Raw genomic sequence first — 27036 nt, forward strand, 5'->3', positions numbered from 1 at the left:
AAAAGCGACCCCACTTGCCACTGTGGCTCTCAATCTGAACTTATCCACGTGGGGTGGCCACGTCGCTTGCGCTCCCAGGAAGACTCAGGTGTAACAGGAAGCCTCTTCAGTCCGCCAACGGTTCCTTTCGTGCTGCCCGCGCTCTATGGTGCTGTAATCAGTGTAGGCTTAGGGAAAGCAGTCCAGGGCGGTTTCCTCTCTAGGCTGTCATCTCGGTGGCGCTGGGGTAAAATTGCGTCAGTTTCGCCTAAGTCTCGGGACCGGCCCCTCATTTACAAGGTCATGAATAATTATGTACGAGCTGTGCTTGTTTGCATACGGTGCGCCGGACTCTGCTCCGGCTTCCCACTCCCGGATTCCTACATGAATATTCATGAGCGACATGGAGGCGTGGCCCTGGGCGGGACTAGGGGAGGGGCCCCGGGGCTTGCACTGGCTCGGTCCCGCGGTGACGGTGGTGGCGGCGGCGGCGGCAGCAGCGGTCACTGGCGTCGGGGTGCCTAGCTGAGCAGAGCTCATCCTGGGGGAGCGCGTGAGTGCGCGGCGGCGGCCGGAGGGGGCGGGGTCCGGGGATGGGGGCGGGGAAGGGCATGGAAAGAACCCGGCGCTTAGCAGCCAGGACCTCAGGTTGGGGCGGCAGCGGCGATGGGGGCGGGGAGGGGGGGGTCACCAGGAAAGTTTGCGAGGGCCTGGGGCGCTGGGGACGCGGGGGCGCTGCAGAGCTGGCGCGTGTGTGCGGGGGTGGAGGGCACTCGTGCCCGGAGCCAGAAGAAAGCGGGGAGAGGCGAGGGTGGGGCGGGGCCGGAGGCGGGCGGAGCTGCTCCAGGGACCCCCCCCTCCTACCCCTGCCTTCACTGGCCCCCTTCCCCGGCTCCCATGGCACGCCCCCAGCCACCCCTGGCCTCCCCCACAATCCGCGTCGCCAGTCCTCGGTCTGTTCCTTCGCGGGCTGCTTGGCATCTCGCACTGTCCTCGGTTGCTGCCGCCCCCTCCTCCTCCACCCTCGTCTGCTCCTCCTCTTCGGCTGGCCGCTCGATGTCCGTAAGCCCCCTACGGAGGCCCTCCAAACAGCCCCTTGCCCTGGGCTGTTCCGTCTTCCTGTTGGTCCTCCCTCTTCCAACACTTAACCCTCCTGGTTGCACTAGCCGCACATCCAGTGAGAGACCTTTAGAGACGACCCTGCCTGCCCTTAGGGTGCCTGCCCAGGGTTGAGGCTACCTAGCTCCTTCCCATCCTTTGGGGGGGCAGCCTTTACTCCCAGGGCTGTCTGGCTCCCCGAGACCATTAAGGGTGCGGAGTTCTTGAGGCACTGCGATTCTGCAGCTTGAGGCCATGGCCTTGGTTTCCTGGGGCTCCTGGCTGGGGCCTCTCTACTGTAGCCACCTCCCCTCTTGGGGACTCGGAGCCTGTTTTCATCTCTGCCGCCCCTTATAACCGCAGAGGTGTCCATCAAGCCCGCAGGTGAGAGGGTTTTTCTGTTCTGGACTAGTTTTTCTCTATTGCTAACCACCCACACCATATCCCTTGTAATAATGTTCAAGGACAAGGAAACAGTCTTGTATATTTTTAATTTTATTTTTTCTTGTCATTCCCCCCCCCCACCCCTCCACGCGTTATTCTCCCACGCACCAGGGATACATACAGCCCGTGGTAATTGGCTGATCAGAGACTGACATTGTCAGAGTTTCTCTCCATACCCTCTTCGAAATAAGCTGCGGCAGGGTCAAGGAGATAGGGATGCCTTTTTGCAAAGACTGGGCACCACAGGTCGTTTTTTAGAATTGAGAGCGGTCTTCTCAGACCCGCTGGAGTGGGAGGGGGACTTGGAGGCTGCAACACCGCGAGGGGTGGGTTGCCCTCCAGGGCTGTGTGCATTCCATGTGTTAGGCAGCTTCTGCCTTGCTCTTGAACCTGAGGGGCGGTGCTCGATGTTCCCCAGGCTGCAGCGCCCGAGGGGGTCTGGTGGGTGGGAGGGTGCTTCAGCAGCCAGGGTGGGAACTGAGGAGGTGGAGTGCCTGAAGAACTGGTGACTTGGGGGCATGAAGGAATGGTCTAGGAATGCAGCCTAGGCTAGGGGGGGAAGGTATAGGTGGTGACCATGGATGTTGTTAGTTAGCTCATTGGTGACACTGAATGTAGTCACATTAATAAGTGGCCAACCTATCACTTCCCTGCTTGATATTTTGCATGTGTCGTGTGGCTTGAAACTCGGGTCTTACTACCCTGTTTTCCAGAGAGGGAAAAGTCACACAGCTGTAATGTGGTAGACCCACTTAGCGGTTAAATCTTTTAATATCAGATCGAGAAGCTCCTGTGACAAGCAGTTACTACTCTGTGGCTATCATCTGGTTTAATTTCTTCTGGTCCCTCAAAACTCCTCCAGGCCTTCTCCAGGCTAGTGATCCATACATATTCCCATTTCACAGGCTAAGCAGGTCCCTCCCTGACTGCCCTGGAAGGCAGAACCCTGGGGAGTTTTCCTCCAAGTCACCACCCCCTCCCACTCCCCCATGTAATCAAGCCCAGTCCGTTCTCCCTTCCCATCCTGGGCCGGCTCCTCCTTCCCTTTGGCTAGGCCCTGGAAATCCAGTGGGAGGCCATTGCTATGGTAACAGGACTAGGCCTTGGCTTTACCTCATCAAATTCCAAGCTGAAGCCAAAACGATTGAGAAATTAAAGGAAAAAAAAATGTATTCCAGATGTTTACTTTTTATTTCTTATTTCCCAGTGTTTGGATGAGACAGCTCTGAGAGGAGGAGGGGGGGGCAGGGATGTGGAGGAAGAATGGGGAGCGGGGGTAGGGAGCCACTCCCAGGCATAGAGGGAGGGAGGAGACTGGGAAGAGGGGGGCCGGCAGTGGGGCGGAGCCGCAGGTTGGGGAGGAGCGGGTTTTTCCCGTCTCCCATGAGGTGATTCCCGAGACTTGAGACTTTCCGGCCCTCTTGCCCCGCCTGGAGTGTGGATACCTCTGGTGGGGCTGCCTAACCAAGAGGGGTGTCTGGAGAACTGTAAGTAGGGTGTCACAGGAGGGGGCTTGGGGGTGGTGTGAGTAGAGGTGGCGCTCTGATGCTCCAGATCTTTGAGGTTCAGAGCCAAGAGTTGGCGAGTTGTAGCAAGAGTGGAGGATGTGGCTGTGGGGACCTTCCCCACCCCTCCTGATGGGACCTCCCCGACCTCCTCCTGGAGTTCTCTCTTCCTGTCCCACACAGCCTAGGTTAGAAATAGACTTCCTTGGCCAAGCCTGTTGCCTCGCCCAGCTCCTTTCCTTCTTCACCCCCCCCACCCCCTCCACCCCCACTTCCTGGGTCTTCAGCCACCCCAGCTTACAACTGCTTCGCTTTCTCAAACAGGGCCTGCCGCATGTGATGAAAGTCTGGGAAGGCACTGCCATGGCTTCCCCACTGCCCCAGGAGATGGGGGAGGAGCTGGCGCCTGTTGGCTCGGAGCCAGGTACCCATGGGTGATGGGTGCAGGGTGGGGCCGGTGACTGGGAGGGTGGGGAGGGCAGAGGCTGCACCCCTATTCTGTCCTGCCAGGTAGCCTTTGAGTGACAGTTGTGTTAAAGTGAGAGGCAGCAGGTGTCAGGTGAGCGCCCAAGGGCCTCGGGACCTGGTGAGAGTGAGGAGGTACAGATCGGCCGGGGTGGAAGCAGAATCTTTAAGATGGGTCGAGTCACACTTTGAGAAGGAGACACTGAAGCTCAGGAGAAATGGAGTACATTTCTTTCTCCCTGTCTAGACTTTTTTTTTTATGCTTAGCTGAATGAGTGGGTGATACAGGATTCTATTATAGAAGGGTTGTGGCCGTGAGTAATTCCCAAGGTCTTTTATTTGGCATTAGAATGACTTATATAGAAGGTAGACTTCTGGCTCTTTTTTTTTTTTTTTTTCCCCTGTCTTCCTGTGGCAGATTTACTTCTGTTTGACATAGGTCAATACTAAGTTTGCATTCCTGATCACACACCAGATGACATTGAGGAGGCGGCCTGGGAGTGTGCAGGGAGGCAGAGGGCTCAGCTAGGATAAGAAGTTCACTATGGAAACGTGGTACCTGGGGCCCTATACAGAAATGGGGCTAAGTTGGGTACCCAGGCCGAGTGCTGAGTGGGGTAAGGCAGATGAGGATACTCATTTGTTCATTCATTTATTTAATGGGAATCTGTGCTAGGTGCAAAATGGGATGCTAGAGAAACCAGGTGCCATAGCACCCATAACATAAATAGCTTTAGCTTTTAAGAAGGGGGTCGGGTAAACATTGAATGAGTCTGGAGAAGGTAGGCTACCTCTGGGGTGTGAAAAAAAATCCAGGAAGACTTCATGGAACAAGCAATGCATAATTGAGCCTGGAAGGATGGGAACTTCCTGAAGTTGGAGGGTGGGTGCAGCAGGAGTCGCAGAGAGTTAACGTTTCACGATTCTTCTGACAGTTCCAATGCATCCTTCCTTTGGATAGGTGACCCTCGGGCTAAGCCCCCGGTCAAGCCCAAGCCCCGGGCCTTGTCCAGTAAGCCAGCTCTGCCTGCCAAGCCCAGCCTCCTGGTTCCCGTTGGGCCTCGGCCTCCTCGGGGTCCTCTGGCCGAGCTGCCTTCTGCCCGGAAGATGAATATGCTGGCCGGACCCCAGCCCTATGGTGTCAGCAAGCGGCCCCTCCCTTTTGCCCCAAGGCCTACAGCTGAGGCACCCGCTGGAGGAGAAGTTACCCAAGAGTCTGGGAAGGAGGATTCTGGGAAAGAAGATTTACCCCCTTTAACACCCCCAGCTCGGTGTGCTGCCCTGGGGGGCGTGCGGAAGGCCCCCGCCCCCTTCCGTCCCTCCTCTGAGCGGTTTGCAGCCAGTACAGTAGAAGAGATCTTGGCCAAGATGGAGCAGCCTCGGAAGGAGATCCCTGCTAGCCCCGACCGCCTCTGGGGCTCCCGCCTCACTTTTAACCATGATGGAAGCTCTCGATATGGCCCCAGGACCTATGGTACCCCTGGACCCAGAGAGGAGGATAAGACCCCTGCCAAAGGACAGGCCCAGGAGGCGACAGCAAAGTCTACAGCAGAGTACCTGGAAGAACATAGCAAGACTCCCGAGGAGAGGTAAGGGCTAAGGAGAGGTAAGAAGTCTTGAAGGGGGCTAGGGAGCAAGTGGGCTCCAGTTTGGGCTGTCACCTTTACTGTTAGGTTAATTATGTGAACACAGGCCAACCCTGTCTACGTCTCAGAGCATCTCTGCAGCAAATGGTGATGTTATTGCGCGCTCTCTAATTCTCTCTCTCTCTCTCTCTCTCTCTCTCTCTCTCTCTCTCTCTCTCTCTCTCTCTCTCTGTGTGTGTGTGTGTGTGTGTGTGTGTGTGTGTGTGTACAGTGCTGGGGACTGAACCCAGAGCCTTGTGTTTTTTCATTGAACTACATCCCTAACTCACCATAATTTCCTTTATAGAGTTGGTTCATGTTGTGCCAGAGAGTCTTAGGGTTTGGAAGACCAGTTTGTAGTCCACTGAATACATGCATACCCATGCTCTTTGGAAGAAGGGACTGTTAGGTCTATTTTAGAGACTGGAAAACCCAAGCTTCCAAGTGACTTCTTACAGTCTCTCAGTTTGAATTCAAGCGTGTATATGATTCTAAAACCTGTAATCTTAACTGCTAGCTCTCAGGATCTGCGGGGCAAGGCCTTAGCATGAGGAATGTGATGGGAGAGATGAGACATTTTAGTTGGAGACATTTTCCCATGGTGTGTTTCTTACCCATAGAGCTGGCCTGCATGTAAAGGAAGGCTGGCTGGGGGGTGCTCCTTGGGTTAATAAACTCGGCATGGGAGGGAGGTGAGGGATGTGACCACCCCAAGGCTCCGGGGCAAGAGAGCACCAGCCTGAAGATGCATTGTTAGGCCTTCTCTCTCCCACTGTGGAGGCCAGACCTGTTGTGGTCTGGGCTGAGCCAGTAGCTGATGGCCCAGCCCGGCCCTGCCCTACCCTGCCCGGCCCAGCCCTGCCCTGCCCTCCAGCTTTCCCTTCTCTTACCTGAAAACACCTGGTGGTTGGGCTGGGAGGTTTAACCTTTGCATATCCAGGACCAGGGCGGCTGCGAGGCCATGCTGCTTCCCAGCCTGGATTCCTCCTTCCATCCACGCAGGGTTCAGTCTTGGAAAATCACCCCTACGCCCTGTCCCCCAAAACTGTTCAAGAAATATCAGTAGGGCTGCCAGGACTAGCTACATTCTGGCCAGAGAAGAACTTTAACCGCTTAGGGACTAGGAGAGGGAGACGTTGTCTTCTTAGGAACCCCTGAGCCATCTGGACACACATGATGCTCTTCCTAAAAGGGAGGGGGCATTTCAACCTGTGTGTGCAGGAAGGGAGTGAGAGTTGTGTCCTGGGCATTTGTTGTCTGGACACCACCTAGCCTCTTTATCCCAAGTGGTCCCAGGCTAACCTCAGGAGTAAATCGTGTTTAACCTTGGGGTATGTTAAAATTGGTTGGGGATACCTTCCCTCCTTTTCTTCTGCATGCCTCATCTCCCCCCTGTCTCTTTTCCTCTCAGGAGCCTCACTTCTAGCCTGGCAATGAACGGGGACCTGGCTAAGCTGACGAGCTCTGAGCCACCTACCGACGTGAGTTGTCTTCTTGTGAGCACAGCTGTGGTACAGTAGAGTTGGGGAGTCATCTGAGATCACCTCTTATGCTCTAGAGTTTAGATGGGGAAACTGAGGCCCATGGACTTGCCCAGGGACTGGCTTCCAAGACTCAGATTTTTTTTTCTTTTTTTTTGGTTTTTTCGAGACAGGGTTTCTTTGTGTAGCTTTGCGCCTTTCCTGGAGCTCACTTGGTAGCCCATGCTGGCCTCGAACTCACAGAGATCCGCCTGGCTCTGCCTCCCGAGTGCTGGGATTAAAGGCGTCCGCCGCCGCCGCCGCCGCCGCCACCAGATTTTTTTTTTTTTTTTTCTAAAACTCCCAGCCAGTGTTCCTGGTCATCAGAGTGGCTAAGTATGGTTGATATGGATGATCAAAAGGGGCAGTACTCACGATACCCATACCACTGACCAATCCCCTCCTGTGTGCAGGGCATGTCCTAGGAACATTAACCAATTTAGTCCTTTTGGTGACTCTAGCTAGAGGATCTCGTAAGCCCCTTTTCAGAATGCCAGGACTCGGGCTAAGTAAGTCACGTGGTCTGAGGCAGGACCTGAAGTGTCTGACTCTAGAATCTTCTCTGGCTATGCTGCTACTTCTGGGTTCAGAAAGAGAAAAGTCTGGGCTTCCTGTTCATTCCTTATCTCTGATGAAGCCTAATTTCCTGAGCAAACCAGGTCAAAAATGGCCCTTGCATGGAGAGCCATTGTCAGCTAGAGGCCGTCCCACGTGCCCCGGAATAGAGATCTGACTGTATGTAATTGTACGCTATGTGTTGGGACATCAGAGAACAAGATATGCATTGTGCCTGCTGTAAGGGCCTCACCTTCCAAAGGGAGCCAGTCAGACACGAAAACAGACATCCTGTAAACCGGCAGATACATAAGGTGTTGCACACACGCTAGGAGAGTTGGGAAGGTCACGTGCTGGGTGAGGGTAGTGGGAAGTCCTCACTGCCTAGGTCGGGTAGTGAGTGGTGTGATGCCGAAGGAATAGCATTCTGGACAGAGGACTCAGCATATGCAGAAGCCAAGAAGCCAAGAGGTCTGGGGTGCAGTGAGAGGATAACTGACTGGGTAGTAGTGAGGATCAAGGGGCCACTGGTGCTAGACGGCAGAGGCTTGGAGGCCTCTAAGGGCTTTGGCTTGAGCAAGGAGAAGATACCACTGAGCAGTCTGAAGTCAGAGGAAGTTGTGTCTGATGACTTGGGCGTAAGGAGACATCTTGCCTTCTAGGTTGAGAAGGGGCTCTAGAGAAGTCCGAACAGCAGCAGCAGGGACCAGTGAGATGATGGTTAGCTGGATCCAGGGACAGATGGTAGTGGCTTGGACCCTAGGGGCAGCTGTTGGAGCTGGTGGGAAGTGGTCGGATCTGGACTGGAATCTGTAGGCGATAGAGAGGGGACATGCATAGTCTCTTTGAGGAGGAAGGGAGAGAGAGTCTAGGAACACCGAGGCATGTGGCCTTAGCAACGGGCAGGATGAGATTCCCACCCAGTAAGATGGGGGCTTTTAAAGGCAGAGCACAACCGGGGGACGTATGAGGAGTTTGCTTTTGAGTTTGTTGAGTTCATGATGCTCTTCAGACATCCAAGTGGAAATGTCAGTTGGAGGATTGGCTAGAGTGTGATGACATTTAGGAGAAGTGAGTGTGTTTGAAGGGAAGTCTGGGGTTTATGGGTGTAGGGATGGTGTTGGAGACTGGCTGGCTCAGCTGGTGTACTGGAAGGAAGAGGCCCCGAGCACGGCAGTGGAGACAGGGAGAACAGCTCCAGAGGGTGGCCAAGCAGAGAAGCCTCTAGGACTGCAGGGGTGTGCCAGCAGCTGCCGGTATCTCTGTTGGGTTTTGCCTCTGGTTAGTATCGCTTGGATTTAGCTACAGGGAGGTCGTCTGTGACCTTGGCAAGTAGTTAGGTGCAAGGTGTGACTTAGAAGGCCTGTCTGACATGAGGCAAGAGGAGCTGTGTATAGTGAAGGTAAGCAATACCTTCCCGAAAGCAAATGGTAGCTAGAGAGAGAGAGAGATGTGGGGCCAAGAGTGAGCTCTCTCTTTTTCTGTCTTTCTTGTTAGCTGTGAAGACAGAAGAAAGTAGAGCAGTTGGTGTGCCCCGAGAACGGTCAAGTGGGGAGGGAAAAAATCAGCGATGCAGCTGAGAGAAGTGGGGTTGGCCTTAGCCTGGAGCAAGGACACCGCCTGGTCTTGGAAGGGGAATCAGGCCCTTCGGCTTCCTTCCCTGCTCCTGGTGGAGGGTAGGAAAGGGTGCAGCATGTGTTTGTTCTCATCTCTTCTGAGGGAACAGGAAGCAAGGCCATCAGCTGAGAGAGATAGGAAGGTGTTGGAGGTCTGAGGAGAGACTTGTAAATACGTTGTTTATGGGGCGAAAGGAAAGGAAGTACATAGGGTGGGCGGGCACTCCGGAAGCAGTTGGAGGTCAGCGATGAGTCTGAGGGGAGACCAGGGACCCTTGCTCTGGGTTCTTCTCCAGCCACAGCTAGCTGCCCAGGTGCTAGGATTGGCAGAGAGCTGCGTGTAAACAGCTTGACACGGTGTGCCGAAGAAAGAGCGGGAGGGGATCGGGGGCTGCCCTCGATGGTAGTACAAGAAAATTGAGAGCGAGGAGGAGGGGATGGAGCCGTGAGAAGGAAGTGGGGTCACTGACCCTTGCTTCCCAGAGGGGTTGAAGAATGAGAGAGTTGGGAACATGAAAAGAATGAACGGGACAAATAGGAAATGGGCTGGTGGCAGACTCAGAGTCGAGACTGGAGGCAGTGGGGATAGAGTTGTTATTGGGAAGGACCGGGGCTCACCGGATGGCCTCAGAAGAACGCAGGGCACCGAATCAAAGCCTGGGGAATCAGGATGCCAGAAGAGTTTTTTGACTCTGCTCTTGAAACCACTGTGAACTGTACAAGTGATGCTGGGAGGCTTCCAATAATCCAGGGGCTCCTATTTTCAAGGAATAAGTGGCTTTCGGAAGACGGACAAAGGGGTGGGCCGTCGGTGATACAGTTTACAGGCACTGGTTTGGGAAATAGATTATTGCAGAGGAGAATGGGGATGAGAGGGGCTAGAGAAAGAAGTAGAATTCTTTCTGTCACCCAGATCCAGCAGGCGGTGACATTGGAGGCAGTGGCTAGGGGTCACGACCTCAAGTGTTGGGGCACAGACGTCGGGGCAAGTGTCAGTGTATCTGGATTCACTTAGTTTGTGTGGGGACAAGCAGAGTGGCACAGTGCGGGAGAACCAAGGGCTCGGTGTCACCTCTGCCTCCTTCTCCTGGTGTCATCTCTTCTCTCTGTTCCCAGGAACCACAGCTGGCTTTTTTTTTTAAATACCCAGGGTCCACATGCACCAGTCTTTTTTAATCCTTATCTAACTCTGAGGTGGATGTTGGCGTCAGCCCAAGAGTACATGTGGGAACCCGAGGCCCTCAGAGACCCTGTAGGAAGGAGACATTCAGCTCATAGGAGCCAGTACTGGGATTACTAGAAGCCATGTGCCTTGGATGACTTCTGTCATTCTTTGCTCGAATCCACGGTCTTTATGCTTGCTTGGGTAGCGCTGAGACCTGTGGGCGCACAGAGCAGAGGATGGAACTTCATTCCTCTGCTTGATGGTGCTCCTGGGAGATGCTCTGGCCTGGGAACGGACTTGTAGTCCTTTGAGGCCAGACCTTTCCCTTCCGTTCACAAATACCTAGGTGGTCAGATTCTCCCCACCCCTTTCTAAAGCATGTGTTGTTTGCCCCAAAACCTGCAGCCTCTTGGAGGAGATCCCTAGGTGAGCCTTTGAACCACTGAAGTAGTCAGAATGATGGGTACCTTTTCTGGGGAGATGACCTGGGGGAGGAGCCCTACTTGAATTCATCTCCTGGGTCTTTCCCAGCTGACCCAAGGTCTGTGTGAGCTTGGACCCAACTGAGAAGTGAGTGACAACTCTTGACCTTTCTCTTGCAGGTTTCCAAGACCGGGATCACCCCAAGTCCAGACCCCGTTTCAGAGCATGGAGGCTGTACCAGCACAGACCTCCCCGCTAACGAATCCATCCCAGCCTCTGAATCTCCCCAGCTTTCAAGCCACCAGACTTCTCCCCACCATTCTCAATTTCCAGAAACCCAGAGTCCTGCAACTCCTGCGGCTTCAGTTTGCCCCCCTGTGACTCCAGCATCCCCCAGTGCCACCTTGCCCGATAAGCATCCCTGCCCTTCCCCCAGCCCAGAGCTACCTGCTGAGGCAGCCCCAGAAACCCTTAGACCCAGTAGCTCTCCTGTGGAGACAGTCTCAAGGCACTATAACCCAGAGCAGCCCCCAGGTGTCTTGCCTCAACCCCTGATTGAGGGGCCTGAGCTGCCAGACCTTACACGAACGTTCCCATGTGGGGAGGAGGCAGCAGAACCCCGTCCCAGCAGCCTGGCTCAGCGCCGATTCTCAGAAGGGGTGCTGCTTCGGCCACCTAGCCAGGACCAAGAGAAGCTGGGAGGCTCCCTGGCTGCTCTGCCCCAAGACCCGGGGAGCCAGCCAGCCTTAGATCGTCCCTTTGGAAGTGGGGCAGAGTCTAACTGGAGCTTGTCACAGTCATTTGAGTGGACCTTCCCCACAAGGCCCTCAGGTCTGGGTGTGTGGCGGCTGGATTCCCCACCCCCATCTCCCATTACAGAAGCCAGTGAGGCTGCTGAGGCTGCTGAGGCTGGCAATTGGTCTGGATCCAGCAGGGAAGAAGGAGTGTCCCAGCTGGGACTAGGAACCCCATCAGCTCCAGAGAGCCCAGGAGGGTCTATTTCTGGGGTTCAGGGAAATGATCCAGGTGTCTCCCTACCCCAGAGAGATGATGTAGAGAGTCAGCCTCAGTCCCCGGCTGTTCTCCCCTCTACAGTTGAGGGCCCATCTGGAACCCCCTTACTTCAGGCAGAGGAGAGCTGTGAGGACCAGGAACCGCTGGCGGGGCAGGAGTCTCCTATCACTTTGGCCGCCAGGGAAGCAGCCCTGCCCGTTCTAGAGCCAGTACTGGGACAGCAACATCCGACACCCCCCGACCAACCCTGCATCCTCTTTGTTGACGTGCCTGATCCGGGGCAGGCATTGCCTTCTGAGGAGGAGGTGGTGACCCTAGGCTGGGCAGAGACCACCCAGGCCAGGACAGAGGCTCAGGACCCTTGTAGGGTGTCCCCAGAGCCTACAGGCCCTGAAAGCAGCTCTCGCTGGCTGGATGATCTCTTGGCATCACCACCTCCCAACTCGGGCAGTGCCAGGCGGGCAGCTGGATCCGAGCTGAAGGATGCACAGTCACCAGGCACCTGCTCCGAGGTAAGGTGGACGGACATAGGGAGGAATGGGGCATGGGGTGGGGGGTAGCGTTTGGGTGGGCTGTCATTTTTTAGCATGGAGACCACCGAGTATAAGGCAGCTGTGGACCCACACCTCATGTTTCTGCAGTTGCTATCAGAGCCATATAGGGTAGTGCTCACTGTTTAGCTGTTTGCGTTCTAGTCCCAGCACCAGCATGCACTAGCTGAGCATTCTTAGGAGTGAACCTTAATTGTATGCTTTGTCCTTTCATAGAGGTGTGTGTGTGGGGGGGGTGGGCAGGTCAACCTCAGGCATCTTTGTCCACCTTATTTTTTTAAGACAGTCTCACTGTGCTGTAGTTAGAGTTTTCCTGCCTGGCCCACGGTCAGGACAAATCTTTGTCCCCCGCCAGTCCCACAGCTGCTCAGACCCAACCAAGTAAACACAGAGACTTATATTGGTTACAAACTGTATGGCCATGGCAGGCTTCTTACTAACTGTTCTTATAGCTTAAATTAATCCATTTCCATAAATCTATACCTTGCCTCGTGGCTTACCGGCATCTTCACATGCTGCTTGTCCTGGCAGTGGCTGGCAGTGACTCCTTCTGCCTTCCTGTTCTTTTATTTCTCCTCTCTGTTAGTCCCGCCTATACTTCCTGCCTAGCCACTGGCCAATCAGGTTTTATTTATTGACCAATCAGAGCAACTTGACATACAGACCATCCCCCAGCACAGCCGAGTGCAGACCATCTCAGATACCTGCACTCAGGCCCGTGGTCCTAATGGTCCTCTATGCTGACCTGCTGGGTAGAGCCATGAGGAACCCAAGAACAGGCTCCCACAGGACATACAGAACATCCCACAGCACTGTGCCCTGCAGTTCACCCATTGACCTAGGCCGGCTAGCCGGCCAGTGAGCTCCAGGGATCCTCCTGTCTGCCTCCCCATCGCAGGGATTATGGACACATGCCCCTGTGCCCAGCTCTTATGGGTCCTGGGGATCTGAACTTGAGTGCTAGGCTTGTGCTGTCGGGACTTTCCTGGTGTAGCCGTCTCCCCTGCTCCCCCTGCTTGCCTGGAATGAAATGGAGAAAGTGCTTCAGGCAGGGTATAGCATATGCCAAGTAGTCAACCTCTTATTCCTGGCAATATTATGCAAGGGAAAGTTGTGCAGACCGTGAGGGCCTGGGTTCATCTGATAGCATAGGTATGTTACCTGTGCTCAGCTGGCTCCACTAAGGCTTTGCCCAGGTGTGACCTTGAATCAGATACTTTTCTACCCTCTGCCTCAGTTTCCGTGCAGGTAAAATGGTGATGGCTGTGATAGGCTGTACCTCAGAGAGTGAGAGAGGATTAAATGAGTTAAGACATGTAAAAGTACTGAGGATAGTGTTGGGCTCATTATGAATAGTTTATTAAGTGTTGGCTTTAACAACTGGAATTACCGTCGAGTTCAAGATCTGTTGCGTAGACCAGCAGCCAAAGCCCAGAGAGGAAGTGGTGTCTTGTGCAGAGTTACCCAGCAAGTTGGTAGCTGGGCCTAAGCCAGGAGCAGCCCAGTTTTCGGCTCTGGGCCTTTTCTCATACCAGGCTGCCTCTGCATTTAAGGGCTAGAATCCAGGTGGCTTTTGAGACCTATTTTTCAGTCCTGGACTGGACTGGTTGGGGTGGAGCTGGAGGCAAGGAGGAGCCCCCCAGAGGCCCCCTGGAGTTGGGAGGAGGTGGGGGGAGGAGGAGGAGGAGGAGGAAGGGGTTAACACCACACTGACTCCTGCAGTAGGTGTGTCTGTCCCAGGATGTGAGTGACTCAATTGGCTTCTGGGCGGGGCTGCCAGAACTGCAGCTGCTCCCGGAGCCGGGGAGCTGGGCCAGGACAGGCGGGAGCCAGAGCAGAGCCGTCGGACAGGTCCTGGCTGGGGGAGCAGCCCAGCCCTGCCCTGGTACCTGGCTCACCCAGCAGCCCCAGGGTGGTCAGTAGGGAGGTGTTGGGGGCATGGCCTGGCCTGGGGAGAGGGAGGCCAGTATGTCTGTCCTGGAACGCCTTCTGGCCAACGCGGCACTGCGGGACGAGGCTGGCAGGCTCCGAAGCCCTGAGCCCCGAGCCCGCCCGCCCTCTGGGGTGAGTCAGGGAAAGTTGGGTGGGGGTGTAGGGAGCCTCGTGCCCTGAGTTTTCTGGGCTGGCCAGGGGGCGGAGTCTTCCTGGGGAAGGCTGTGCAGAGGGTTGGAAGGGCCTGGGGTGCTCATGGGGGCTCGAAGAGCTCTGGGTGGTGTCAGTACCTTGCTTCACAAGGTATGCTGCAAGTGGCTGCAAATCGGTTGCCCTTCATTGACAGTGCCACCCCCCACCCCCCACCCCCCAGGCGCATATTTAGGCCTCTCCTTCGGGCAGGATTTCTCCTGGCAGCTAGCCAGGTCTTGCCCAAGGGCTGTAAACATGATCACAGGCCTGTCCAACTGAGAGTCCATGTGTGCCAGGCTGTTTAAATGCTCTTGATTGATCCCGACACACCAGTCACATGTAGTAGGAAGTATCTCTTTGAGGTGGAGGATCTTTAGGCCCAGAGTAGTTAAGTGATTTGCTCAAGGTCACACAGCTGAAATCTAGGCAGCATTCTCCTGCCCGAGTGGGGCTCCTGAGGCACTAGGTAGCCGTCATTCTCGATTTGAGTTGATTCCCGCCTCAATTAACTCTAAGCATTGTTTGTCTCCCCTTCCCAACCCCGTTTCCCAGGGACTCCTTGGCTGGGCTCAGAAAGACCTGCAGAGTGAATTTGGGGTTGCAGCGGACTCGCATCCCAGCAGTTTTGGTCCTTCTCGCTGGTCTCAAGATGCTTCTCAGAACTACAGCCTAGGAGGCAGGAGTCCTGGTGGAGACCCAGGCCCTGGGAGTAGAGACTGGAGCAGCAAGTGTGGGCAAGGATCTGGGGAGGGGAGCAGCAGGGAGTGGGCCAGTAGATGCAGCCTTGGCCAAGAGGTGATAGGAGCCCCTGGCAGCCAGGATGCGAGCGAAGTGTCTGTCCGTGAATGGGCAGTGGGGAAGCCAGCTCAGCTTGGCACTCAGGGCCTGGAGGCTGATCCACAGGAATGGGAGTTCGGGAAGAGGGATCCCCAGGGCACTTACTCCAGCCGTGACAAAGAGCTCCAGGACCAGGAGTTCGGGAAGAGAGAGTCCTTGGGTTCCTTCAGCACCCGAGAGGCAAGCCTTCAAGACTGGGAGTTCGAGAAGAGAGATTCGGATGAGAAGGGTCAGGAATTGGGGATGAAGGACCTCTCCGGAAGCTATAGCAGCCAAGATGCCGAGGAGCAGGACCGGGAGTTTGAGAAGCGAGATTCTGGGCTTGACGTCCGTGGCAGCCGGGCCCCAGCCCAGCAGGACCAGGAGTTCGGGAAGAGCGCTTGGTTACAGGGTTACAGCAGTGGTGGGTCAGGGACCCTCACCTCGCAGGACCGGGGATTCGGGGCACGAACCCTGAGCTCTGGGTTCAGCCCCGAGGAAGCTCAGCAGCAGGATGAAGAGTTTGAGAAGAAGACCCCAAGTGGCGAAGACAAGTTTCGTGAGGCCAGCAGGGACACGGGCCAACGGGAGGAAGGAGAATCGGGGGCCCTGCTGAGCCCTGGCACACCTACGTTGCAAGATGGAGCCATCAGGCAGAAAGACCAGGGCAACTGGCAAGATGGCGATTCCAACCAGGAGGTCACAGGGCTGCAGGGGGGAATGCAGGCGGGAAGTCAGAGCCCTAGCCATGCTGACTTGGAAGACAAAGAAACCGGGCAGCGAGGCTGGACTGGGGAGTTCAGCCTTGGTGTTACAGCCCAGTCGGAGGTAGCATTTAGTCCCGGGCATCAAGGTTGGAGCAGGGACTTATGCATGGAGGCTCCTAAGAGTAGCTCTCAGTTTGGCATCATTGGTAATGACAGAGCGAGTGGCGCTGGCCTCAGCCCCTCCGAGAAGATGGGAGGTGGACCCTTTGTGCCACCTGGAGAGACCAAGGCTGGAGCTGTGGACTGGACTGACCAGCTAGGTCTCAGGAACTTGGAAGTGTCTAGCTGTGTGAGTTCCAGGCGCTCAAGTGAGGCTAGAGAGAATGTTGTGGGACAGATGGGCTGGTCAGACAGCCTGGGCTTGAACAACGGGGATATGGCCGGTCATTTGGGAACTGGAGGCTCCGAAGAGCCCAGGGGGATGGGAGTAGGGGAGAAGGACTGGCCTTCTGACGTGGAGGTGAGGAGCAGAGACTTGCCAGGGCGGGGAGAGGTAGGAGGGCACAGCCAGGCCAGAGAGAGTGGTGTGGGGCAGCCCGACTGGTCGGGTGTGGAAGCTGGAGAGTTCCTTAAGTCAAGAGAGCGAGGAGTTGGACAGGCAGATTGGACACCTGATCTTGGATTGAGAAACATGGCCCCAGGGGCAGGCTGCAGCCCCGGAGAGCCCAGGGAACTCGGTGTGGGTCAGGTAGACTGGGGTGACAATCTAGGTCTGAGGAATCTGGAGGTGTCCTGTGACCTAGAGTCAGGAGGTTCTCGGGGCTGTGGAGTTGGGCAGATGGACTGGACCCAGGACTTGGGACTCCGGAACCTCAATCTCTGTGGGGCCCCAAGTGAAGTTAGGGAGTGTGGGGTGGGGAGAGTGGGCCCTGGCCTAGAGCTAGATCTTAAGAAGAGTGGCAGTTTGTCCCCTGGTTTGGAGAATGAAGACCCCTTGGAGGCCAGGGAGCTGGGGGTTGGTGAGACAAGTGGGCCAGAGCCGCAGGATGAAGGCAGCTCATCGCCTTCCTTTGAGACCCATCCTGAAGCCACTGGAATGGATACAGAAGAAGCCCCGGGCGTGGGAGCCAGGTAAGGTCCTCCATCTGGGCACTGGGAGGGGGCATGTGATTGCTTTTTAAATGAGGGACCCCTTTTAAGGAGGGAAAACCAGCTTTCTCTCTGGGCTGTAGTATTTGGAAAATGGAGTCCTTTCGGGCTGTGAACGCTCAGTTTCACATTTTACATTTTATGTTAAACTTTGAAACAAAACTTAGATGCATTCTTTTGGGGGGGGAATGAATATAAAATTTGGGGTACCATTTTGCAACTAATGTTTTGGGCTTTCTCGATGACTGAGTTATGGCTGTCCAGGGGAAATGGAATCGGCCACATCTTTGGTGGTTTCTGGTGAGTTCTGTGTGTGTGTGAGTGTGCGCGCGCATATACAAGTGCACTTGTGTGTGTGAGCACATATATACAAGCTCTGTGCCTGTGGGATGACTGACTACCTCTGCTGTCATTCCTGTCACCCTGTCTCTGCCTCCTCGTTGCTGGGATGACAAGCCCACACCGCTGTGTCTGGCCCCCCCCCCCCCCCCCCCCCGCCCTTTTTTTCTTTTAAACATGGGATCTGGGGGTTGTACTGAGGTGTTCATGCTTGGAAGGGATACACTTGACCGAGTGAGCTACTTCCCAGCTTGGCTGCTGGTGAGTTCTGTAGGCCTCAAGCCAAATGAGCTCCTAGGATGCTTGTGTAGGCAGTGGAAGGTGACCCGTGGGTAGTGACGGGTTGTCTGGCCAAGGGGTTGGGAACTAGGTGATTCAACCTGCTCTGTTATAAATTCCAGAAGAGAAGTGGTTGAGGAATCTGAAGTTGTAGAGAACCAAGTCCCAGCCCTGTGACCTTGACCCCAACCCCAAGTTAATGAAAGCAAACCAACCTTCCTTCCTTCTTTCTTTATTTTTGATTTTTGAGACAGGGTCTCTCTCTGTAGCCTGGCTGACCTCGAACTCGCTATGTAGGCCAGGCTGGCCTCTAATTCAGAGATCAACTTGCTTCTGCTTCCTGAGTGCAGGGATTAAAGGGGTGCTGCCTGGGAAAGAGAACTTTTCGTGGGGGCGGGGGCAGGCTGGTAAGAACCAACAATCTGGCGCAAGGTGATGTCACACCTTGTGGGAAGGGTATGAAAAAGGCATGGTATGTCTTTCATTAACATTTTCATCCATTGAGATTTGGTTTTCTTCTCTTTAGTGTGTAGAACTCTTTACCTTTTTCAGTCCCGGAGTGGGAGCCTCCTACCAGGCATGTGGGAAGGGCAGGAGAGGGAGGTGTTGGGTGGGGGCTGTTCTGAGTGGAAGGGCAGATGGCCGTGGGAGGAGAGCAGGAGGGACCAGGAAGGGGCTAGGGAGGCTCTGGGTGGGGGTTGAGAGAGACATTTGGCATGGAGGTGGAAGAGGGAGGGAGAAAGCATAGGGCTGGGAAGGGAAGCTGAGGAAGGGTGTTTTCAGGTGACGTGGCTGAGGAGAGGAGGGCCAGGGGACAGGGAGTGACAGAGGTTACAGTGGGCTCTGTATGGGCTGTGAATGTGCAGAATTAAATGTTGGGGGCGGGGACGTTCCCGTGAGCCTGGACTAGGTGTTGGGCTCTGAACTTCTATTTCTTCCCGTTAACCTGGGAGGTCCAGGGTTCTAGCAGGAGTCCCGGCACAAGGGAGCATGGGTTCCGTGTGCCTGTTCTCATTTTTCTTCCTGAGATCCAGCCCTCTCTGCTTGAGTGTTCAGCAAGGCATTGATCTTCACAACTGCCCTATGCAGCAGGAGAGAGGGATTTTGATCCTGCTCGTTTGTTAGGTTGAGAGATGGTGTGACCTGCTTGAGGTCACAGAGGCCACAGTACGCCATTCTGACTCCCCTTCTGTCAGCTGCTTTCAGGCATGGCCATTATATTCAAAAGAGATTACTAAGGAGTAGGGCTCTGCCCTCTGCCCCACTGGGGTTGGTTCTTGAGGAGGATGGTAGCATTCTGTTCTGTTGTGTAGGCTGGAGGGAGGATGCTCCCCCCATACTGACAGGACAGTGGCAGCATGTGGATGGCTTCGATGGGGCGGCTGCTTGAATCTCCACACCTCAAAGCACCCACGTTTTCTGGGACATGCTACCATGATCCACCTGGTGTCGTCATGTCACCCGAGCTTAGAGTTTAGCTGGAACGCAGGCAGCTGAGCCTCATTGTATATAAGAAAACACATTTCTTCCACAGCTGGAAGGAAGTCATTGTTTGGGAGGGCCCATGTGGATGCCATGTTTTCCGATACATGTCCTGAAGAAAGCCAGTCCTGTTTTTTGGAAAGAGCTGTGTGCTCTGTGACCATGCAGGGGACTGAGTGTGTCTGATAGCATATCTAGGACTTGAACCAAACTTTCCAAACTTCCCTGACCAATGCCCCACAGGCTGGTGCTGTGAACATCTGACATGGGGAAATTAATACACCGTGGAATGCTTATCTTCCAAGAAAAATTTGGAGATTTCCTTTGTACCAGGAAGTCTTTAAGAATGGGTCAGAGTAATCTGGCTTGGGGCCCATCTGCTGGTCCTCACTCTCTACACACCTCTGTGACATCAGGCAAGTGACCTGAAGCAGTGGCCTCTTCTACTCAGGTGTCTTTGGCCTGAAGACCCATATCCCCATATGTAAATCGAGAATTTACTCCAGGTTCTCTTGGGGTTTTCATGAAGAAGGTTAACTCATGTAAAGTGATTGATACAAATCCCCCCTCTCCTGTGGTAATTGCTTTTTTTAAAAAAAAAAAATACTAGTCACCTGCATTTGCATCTGTTCTGCAAGTTTGGATGTGAAGTGTCCATAAAGGGAGGCCCTTGGGGACATTTCTGTTGCTCTCCTTGTGGTGAACAAACACATCCTTGATGGCAATCGTTGGTTGGACTGCTGGCAGGATTAACTATGTCAACTAGCATGGAGGTGGGTGGTGTGAGAGGAGTGAGTTCTGGATCCAGGGCCATCTCACCCTGGTGAGAATGAGTCTTCTGAGTCTGACAGAGCTGGTACAGGACCCTCTATTTTCTGGCCTCTTGGTCATCCCTTGCTCCTGTCCTTTGGACTCCCAAAATGCGAAACCTTCCCAGCCAGTTTGAAGTCTTGGTAGGCTCCAAGAAGACTCAAAGATCATTGATTCCAGCCACCCCATTTCAGGGATGGAGAAACTGAGGCCCAGAGGGGGAGTGTGGTTGTGAGTTCCTTTCTGTTCCTGTGGGCCCTGATTTCATTGTCCTCTCTGAGTTCCTTCCCTGTTTCTCCCTGGTATCAAAGGCAACTTGGTCCCTTCAAATGCATCAGCCCAGCTCTGGCCCTGGTCCTCCCTCATTTTAGGTCTTAGAGCCTTAAACACCAGGATCTCTCCCCAGTATTTGCATGTGAAGTAGTGGCAGGGTAACGTTGGACAGATTGGTGATAGTCAGACTGGTTGGTGTATGTGGAAGGTTTAGGTGAGGCATCCTCTCAGGCCAGGGGCCTCTGATCAGAATGACGAGGACCATCTTAGCAATTTATGTTTATTACGTATCAACCATATTGTAGTCATAAAGCATGACTACAGACACCTGCCAGTATGCCCAGTGAACTTCTGGGACTTTTTCGATTTCCATTTAACAGATGAAGAAACTGAGGCTTGGACTGGGCATGCAACTTGGGGCCAAGGCTGGCGTGGGTGCAGGATAGAACCTAAGTCGCTTAGCCCCCAGGTTCCTGTCCCTTCTGTCCTGCCAGAAAGCCCCTAAGTTGTGGATGCCCCGGGCTCTCAATGAGGGAAGCTTCTCCAATGCAGAAGGCAGAGGCCCTTGGGTGGGTGTACACTGCACCCCTAGAACCCACTCTGCAGAGTCCCTCACTACTGTCTGTCTTCAGTGGGCGGGGAGTAGATCTCTCTGTCCCTTCTCAGTTGGCTCACATCATCTCCGCTGCCTTGCTGTCCGGCCTGGGTGGGGTACCACTGCTGCTCTCTCGTGCCAGCTCCCGACTCTAAGCTGGCTTCAGGGTGAGCTGGTTTGGCTGCCATCCAGGCTCCTGAGTCCTCTGTCTTGCTGGACTGTAGCCTCTGCCACCTCTCCCCCCCCCCCCCCCTTTCTCTCTAATTTCCATCTGTCAGCAGCTTGTGGAAGGACAGACTGACACATTTCTCCCTGTCCCTGTCTCATCTTCCGGCTCAGGGTTGACTCACCTGCCTGATTCTTTACCTTCTACGGTATCACCGATTCCCTAGCAGTCTTGCTTCCAGGCATTGCCCGCTAGCCTTCACTACCCGTGCGTGTATCAGGGTGTGCCTTTGTGCTGTGGGTAGGTGTGGTGGGTACCAGCACACACCCGCCTCCTGCCCTAGGTGTCTGATGAGTGAGCATGTTTTAGGGAGTGGCGGCTGGACATGGTGTGGGTGGTGCCATCCTGGTATCTGTGCTTTGTTCTGAGAGAGCATTGGGCAGAAGACACATTGCTGTGCTGTCGTCTGAGGTGACCCTGCCCGTCGTCATTCAGCAAATGTTTGTGTGGTCTCGTCTCTCTGCTAGAGATGCTGGGGGCACAGACAAAAAAGGAGCCTGGCTTTGCCCTTGAGGAGCTCCCAGACAGGCAGTGGAGGCAGACACACAGGATTGAAGGTGGCTGGTGCTGTAGGTTCAGGCTGGTGCAGGTTGGAGCCCACAGCTCTCAGAGCTGAGGAGAGCTGTGTGAGCTTGGGAAGGGAACAAGACAGCTTTGGAGGATGATGTGGGCTCTGCAGAGGGTATCAAAGTGTGGGTGTTGAGAAACTTCCCACGTGAGGGGAGGGAGCTACTTGTTCCAAGATGGCCGTGTGTTCTGCCCAGGTGTGTCCTAGAGAGCCCAGGTTCTGTGAGGCCTGGGGGATAAAGAGTTAAGGTGTGAAGGGGCTGGAGACGAGATGAGGGTGAAGGCAGATGGGCTGACTCTTGACTTCTCCCAGGAAGTGTGACCATCCAGGCCCATGCTCCTGATGGGAGCTTGAACCACACTAACTTAGGGCAGCACTGATAAGTGTGATTTCTGGGAATGTCCTGAGTGCTGGATGCTATGCTGAAAGGCTTCAATCTTTATTTTTTCCCTCCCTAGTGACTCTGTAGAGGAATACAGGGTATTTACAGGCAAAGGGACTTATGTAAGGGCTTAGGTACAGGTACTTATCCTAACCCAAAGATCTAAAAACTTTTTTTCTTTGTCTCTTTCTTTCTGTCTCTCTCTTTCTTTCTTTCTGTCTCTCTCTGTCTCTCTCTCTGTCTCTCTCTGTCTCTGTCTCTGTCTCTCTCTCTCTCTCTCTCTCTCTCTCTCTCTCTCTCTCTCTCTCTCTCTTTCTTTCTTTCTTTAAGACAGGGTTGCTCTGTGTAGCCCTGACTGTCCTGGAACCCACAGAGATCTGCCTGCCTCTGCCTCCTAAGTGATGGGATTGAAGGCATGTGCCACCACTGCCTGACAGATTTACTTATTTTTAATTTTATGTGTGTGAGTGGTTTGTTTGCATGTATAGCTGGGTACTATGTGCACGCAATGTCTGTGGAAGCCAGAAGAGGGTGTTGGATCCCCTGGAACTAGAATTAGCTGTCATTTGGGTTCTGGGAATTGAACCCCGGTTCTCTGGAAAAGCATTCAGTGCTCTTAGCCACCGTCTCTCCAGCTCCATAAAATTTGAAACTTTTTGAGCACTGCATGATACCACACAGAAATCCATACCTGGCCCCAGTGGCAGGTCACAAAGTACAGGTACACCAAAATTACCATAAAATTACCTTAAGTCTATATGCGTGAGGTAAATATGAGACACAAAGGACTTTTTTGTTTAGGTTTCGTTACCCACACAGCTCCTTACGGGGCTAGGCAGATGGCTGGGTCAGTCAAGTGTTTACAGACCTGAGTTTGGCCCCTGGCACCCAGGAGGAAAGCTTGACGTGGTAGTGTGCACACTTGTAATCACAGTGCTGGGGAGGCAAAGACAGGAAGGTTTCTGGGGCTTCCTGGCCGGCCATCTTGGCCTACCTGATGAAAGTTCCCGGCCAGTGAGAGATCCTGTCAAAAGAAAAAGGGAGCAGGGCCAGTGAGTGTCTACTGTCAATGCTTGACTATGCAGATTTGATCTCTGGAACCTGCATTGTAGAAGAAGAGAACTTACGCCCAAAAGTTGCCCTTGGAGACACGCATGCCAGGAACAGTGTCTGAGATTGTTGTTTGGCCTCACCACACGTGCTCACATGCATTGACACACAAAGAAATTGCATTTTATGCATGTGTAAATATTTCAAAACTTGGAACTCGAAAACTGGACCCAAGCATTTTGATAAAGGATGCCCCCAGACTGTAGTATGTGATAAAGCCTAGTCTGGGACCTTCTAGGCAGCCAAGCAGGCTCATCCCTATCTTCTTTGTGTGCTGTGTGCTTCAGGGAAGAGAAGCGAGGTCTCACTGCTTGGCAAATGACTTTGGCTTCTGGCCTGTCCCCTTTGCAGCCCCGGCAGGTGCCTGGCTCGTTCCCCACCTTCCGGCTCCCAGAGCCTTCTGGAGGGGATAATGGCAGCCAGCAGCTCAAAGGCAGCTACTCGAAGGGAATCAGCAGCTTCAGGCCTCCGGGTTCTGCTGGAGGAGGAAGGAGCCACTGCAGGCGCTGGCCACGGGGAACCCGAGGAGTCTAGCAGGGACCCTTTGCCTTCCTCGAGGCCTCAGCCTGATGGGGAAGCCAGCCAGGTAGAAGAGGTGGATGGCACCTGGAGTCTTACAGGGGGGGCTAGGCAAGATGAGCAGGGGTCGGCCCTGCCCCCCCGACGGCCTCCCAGAGGACCTCTGCCCAGCTGCCCCAGTGAGGACTTCTCCTTCATAGAGGTCAGTGGAGGGTGTACTTGCCGTGGTGGAGGGGCTGGTAGAGGGGTCAGGAGATGTGGGTAATGGAGTCAAAGCCCCTGTCTCAGAGCTTTTCTGAGCAGTCATGGGAGACAGATGAAGGTTGTGGGTATCTCATGGCAATGAGAAACTGCAGTGGTCATCAGCTCCTGGACTAATGTTGGGGAGCCCCATGGGGTCAAGTGGATATGGGTCAATAATAGCAATGGTGTTGGTGTTGTTTTGAGCAGGACACCGAGATCCTTGATAGTGCCATGTATCGGAGTCGTGCCAACCTAGGGCGTAAGCGGGGACACCGGGCCCCAGCCATACGGCCTGGGGGTACCCTGGGCCTGTCAGAGACAGCAGACTCGGATACTCGGCTGTTCCAAGATTCAACGGGTATGATCAGTGTATCATTTAAATGGACTCTGTGTCAATGTCTGGGTTGTGGGTAAGGGTGGTGTCTAGCATGTTGCTCAGGTTGTGATACCCTTCCCCTGACATTTGCAGAGCCAAGGACTTCCCGAGTACCATCTTCAGATGAGGAGGTAGTGGAGGAGCCTCAGAGCCGCCGGACACGGATGTCCTTGGGCACCAAAGGGCTGAAAGTCAACCTCTTTCCTGGCCTGAGTCCATCAGCCTTGAAGGTACCATCTGATCATTCAGCACACACTACTCTGCCAGCCTTGCACCCAGCATTTCCTTCTATCCGTCTGTCCATCCATCAATCCAACAATCAACCCATCTATCCATCTACCAACCCATCCATCCACCCACCAATCCAACCATCCATACATTCATCTACCAACCCATCCATCCATCTACCAACCCATCCATCCATCCATCCATCCATCCATCCATCCATCCATCCATCCATCCATCCATCCATCCACCAACCCATCCATCCATCCATCCATCCATCCATCCATCCATCCATCCATCCATCCATCCATCTACCAACCCATCCATCCATCCATCCATCTACCAACCCATCCATCCATCCACCCATCCACCAACCCATCCATCCATCCATCCATCCATCCATCCATCCATCCATCCATCCACCAACCCATCCACCCATCCACCAACCAACTTATCCACCCATCCATCTACCAACCCATCCACCAACCCATCCATCCATCCATCCATCCATCCATCCATCCATCCATCCATCCATCCATCCGTTCCTTCTCCCATCTCTTCTCTTATTATGCTAAAGAGGATTCTGGAAGGTTCTCTTTGTTCCCTGCTCAACTTTTTTCAGTGTGCCAAGTTTGATGGAACAAAGAACAGGATATTCTTTCATCTCAGAGCCTCCAGGGTATTGGGTGAGGGCTGGGTTGGGCATGGCCCTTGCCCATGAGTGTCTCTGGTGAAGGGGGACAGATGTATAGGCAGATGTAAATGGGGAGTTCAGCCATGGGCTGGGCTGTTCAGTAGAAGGAGTTATTTCCTGACCTTAGCTGGGAATGGGAGGTGTCTTGGACAGGGTTTCTTGAAGCAGTTTCTCTTAGCCTTGAGGTTGGCACAGGAGTTGGCTCAGGGTTGGGAAGGATATTGCCTGCAGAAAGGATAGACAAGCAAAAACAGGTGCAGGAAGTTACTGCTCTGTGTTCGGCCTAGTTGACTGAATTTTGTTTCTCCAATATCTTTCTGATGTTCGAGGTGTGCGGATCATTTCTGAGGAAGGCAGATCTTTGATTCTCTATCTATATCTATAGAGAGGTTCGGGCCTGGTTCTGGGGGCTGCACCCTTTTGGTAAAGGCCTGGCCTTCTGAATCTTGCTGCCTGTCCGGACGTCTTTCATCTGTGTCTTCCAGGCTAAGCTGCGCTCCCGGAACCGCTCAGCTGAGGAGGGGGAGGTGACAGAGAGCAAGTCAAGCCAGAAGGAGTCCTCCGTCCAGCGTTCTAAGTCCTGCAAGGTCCCGGGGCTGGGGAAACCCCTCACGTTACCCCCCAAGCCAGAAAAATCCTCAGGGTAAGTAACTGAGTTCTAGGTATCTCCTGAGCTTCAGGTATTATCCTGAGAAGAGGAAACCCACTTTGTAGAAGTGGGAAACCGAGGCTGAGAGGAGGTTGAGCTGCCTCACATTAAGTAGGGGGTCCAGGCCTGCAACTGAACCCCAGTCTGCCTCTTCTGATTGGAGGGTAGATGTTCTCACCTTGTTCAGTGTCTTTAAACTTTGCTTTTGTGACCTTTGCACTCTGCTTTCCAGGTCAGAAGGCTCATCGCCCAACTGGCTACAAGCCCTGAAGCTGAAGAAGAAAAAGATCTGATCAGGGGCCAAGGTAAGGCTAGGTTCCTGGGCTTGGGTGAGAGTAGGGCCTGGTGTGGAGAACTTCGGAGGTCCTGTCCTGTGTCCTCTTCTGGTCCTTAAGGCTCTCTTTCTGTGAGAGGCTGGAAGGAAGCAGGTGAAGCCGAACTGAGACCTGGTTAGGTCCCTTGGCTCCTCTTAAGTTTGTTCATGGGGCTGGAGTATATCCTGGGATTGAAGAGGGGGCAGGGCTTCCATCTTAGCCTGTGTCTCTGTGTGTCCCTTCAGCTGCTGCAGTTGGCCTAGTGTGGTCAGCTAGCCTACACAATTTAGAGCTCCCGACTTGAGGTCCTAGTAGGGACCGCCTCATCCCTGGGCTCCCATGAGGGAATTAGAATGGCCCCAGGGCAGAGGAAGCTGGACCCTGTCTCTTCTCTGACCTTTGTCCTCTCTCCCAATTTCAGGTCCTTCCATCTGGCAGTCTCAGGCAGTGCCATTCCTGTGGGGTCCCCAAGTGAGGAGACAGCTGGAGCCCCGCTAAGGCTCAGACTGCAGCCTCCTTCCCCCTCCACTTCTGAGGAGTGTCTGGGAGGCACATTTATGCACTTTGTACCACCGTCCCAACTTCTTCCACACCTTCCTCCCCGGCCCGGATTCCCTTACCTAGTGGTGGGAGGTTTTGGCCCTTCCTTCCCTCACTCTTCCCTTCACCCTCTTTGCTTCCTTCTTCCGCTTCCCCGGGTTTTCTTTTGATACCAATTTATAGCATTTTTTATAAAAGCCTTTGATTTTTGTAATGGGTGGGCCCCACCCCAAACCCCGCCCCAGGTCTCCCTCCTTCCCGCTAGGTGCCCCACAGAGACCAATGACATTTTACCACTTGAAACAATGAATAAAGTTTTTTGGGAATTGGTGTTGTCCAGGACTGTGGTGCGTGGCGGGACTCGTATCCCTCCCATTCTAGGGGAGCATTTGGAAAACGCTACTTCTTCCCTGTGTTAGTTTAGCTCTGCATTTCTATGACAAGATCCTTGAGCAAGTACCTCAAGAGAGGAAAGATTTGCTATGTCTCGTGGTTTCAGTCCATCACGGTGGGGTGGGCAGATAGACCAGAGCAGAGACATGGTGTCCAGGAAGCAGAGAGAACCCTTTGGCTTTTGTGCTACCTGGTTCCCAGCTGTCGGGTACTACCATGGTCATTCAGGGTGAGTCTCCTTCCCCTGTCCCCAGACACACATA

At 54.1% G+C, this 27036-nt stretch overlaps 1 protein-coding gene across 4 annotated transcripts; it reads left to right on the plus strand.

Moving 5' to 3' along the window:
- Positions 1 to 397: 397 nt before the first annotated feature.
- Tnks1bp1 (tankyrase 1 binding protein 1) lies at positions 398 to 26710 on the plus strand. Of its 4 annotated transcripts, none has more exons than XM_006989661.4 (12): positions 398 to 532; positions 3351 to 3450; positions 4453 to 5080; positions 6528 to 6597; positions 10575 to 11921; positions 14637 to 16738; positions 23172 to 23541; positions 23790 to 23940; positions 24052 to 24188; positions 25363 to 25520; positions 25759 to 25831; positions 26262 to 26710. In XM_006989661.4, exons 2-11 carry the CDS (start codon positions 3366 to 3368, stop codon positions 25817 to 25819), a joined length of 5109 nt encoding a protein of 1702 aa, XP_006989723.2. In that variant the 5' UTR covers positions 398 to 532; positions 3351 to 3365; the 3' UTR covers positions 25820 to 25831; positions 26262 to 26710. The 4 variants fall into 4 exon arrangements, with proteins under 4 accessions (XP_006989723.2, XP_076425940.1, XP_015863531.2 ...); XM_076569825.1 differs by lacking the exon at positions 398 to 532 and adding an exon at positions 580 to 627; XM_016008045.3 differs by lacking the exon at positions 398 to 532 and adding an exon at positions 889 to 1461.
- The last annotated feature ends 326 nt before the right edge of the window (positions 26711 to 27036 follow it).

Source organism: Peromyscus maniculatus, chromosome 4 (genome assembly GCF_049852395.1).
Source record: "Peromyscus maniculatus bairdii isolate BWxNUB_F1_BW_parent chromosome 4, HU_Pman_BW_mat_3.1, whole genome shotgun sequence".
In the NCBI taxonomy this organism is placed as follows: Eukaryota; Metazoa; Chordata; class Mammalia; order Rodentia; family Cricetidae; genus Peromyscus; species Peromyscus maniculatus.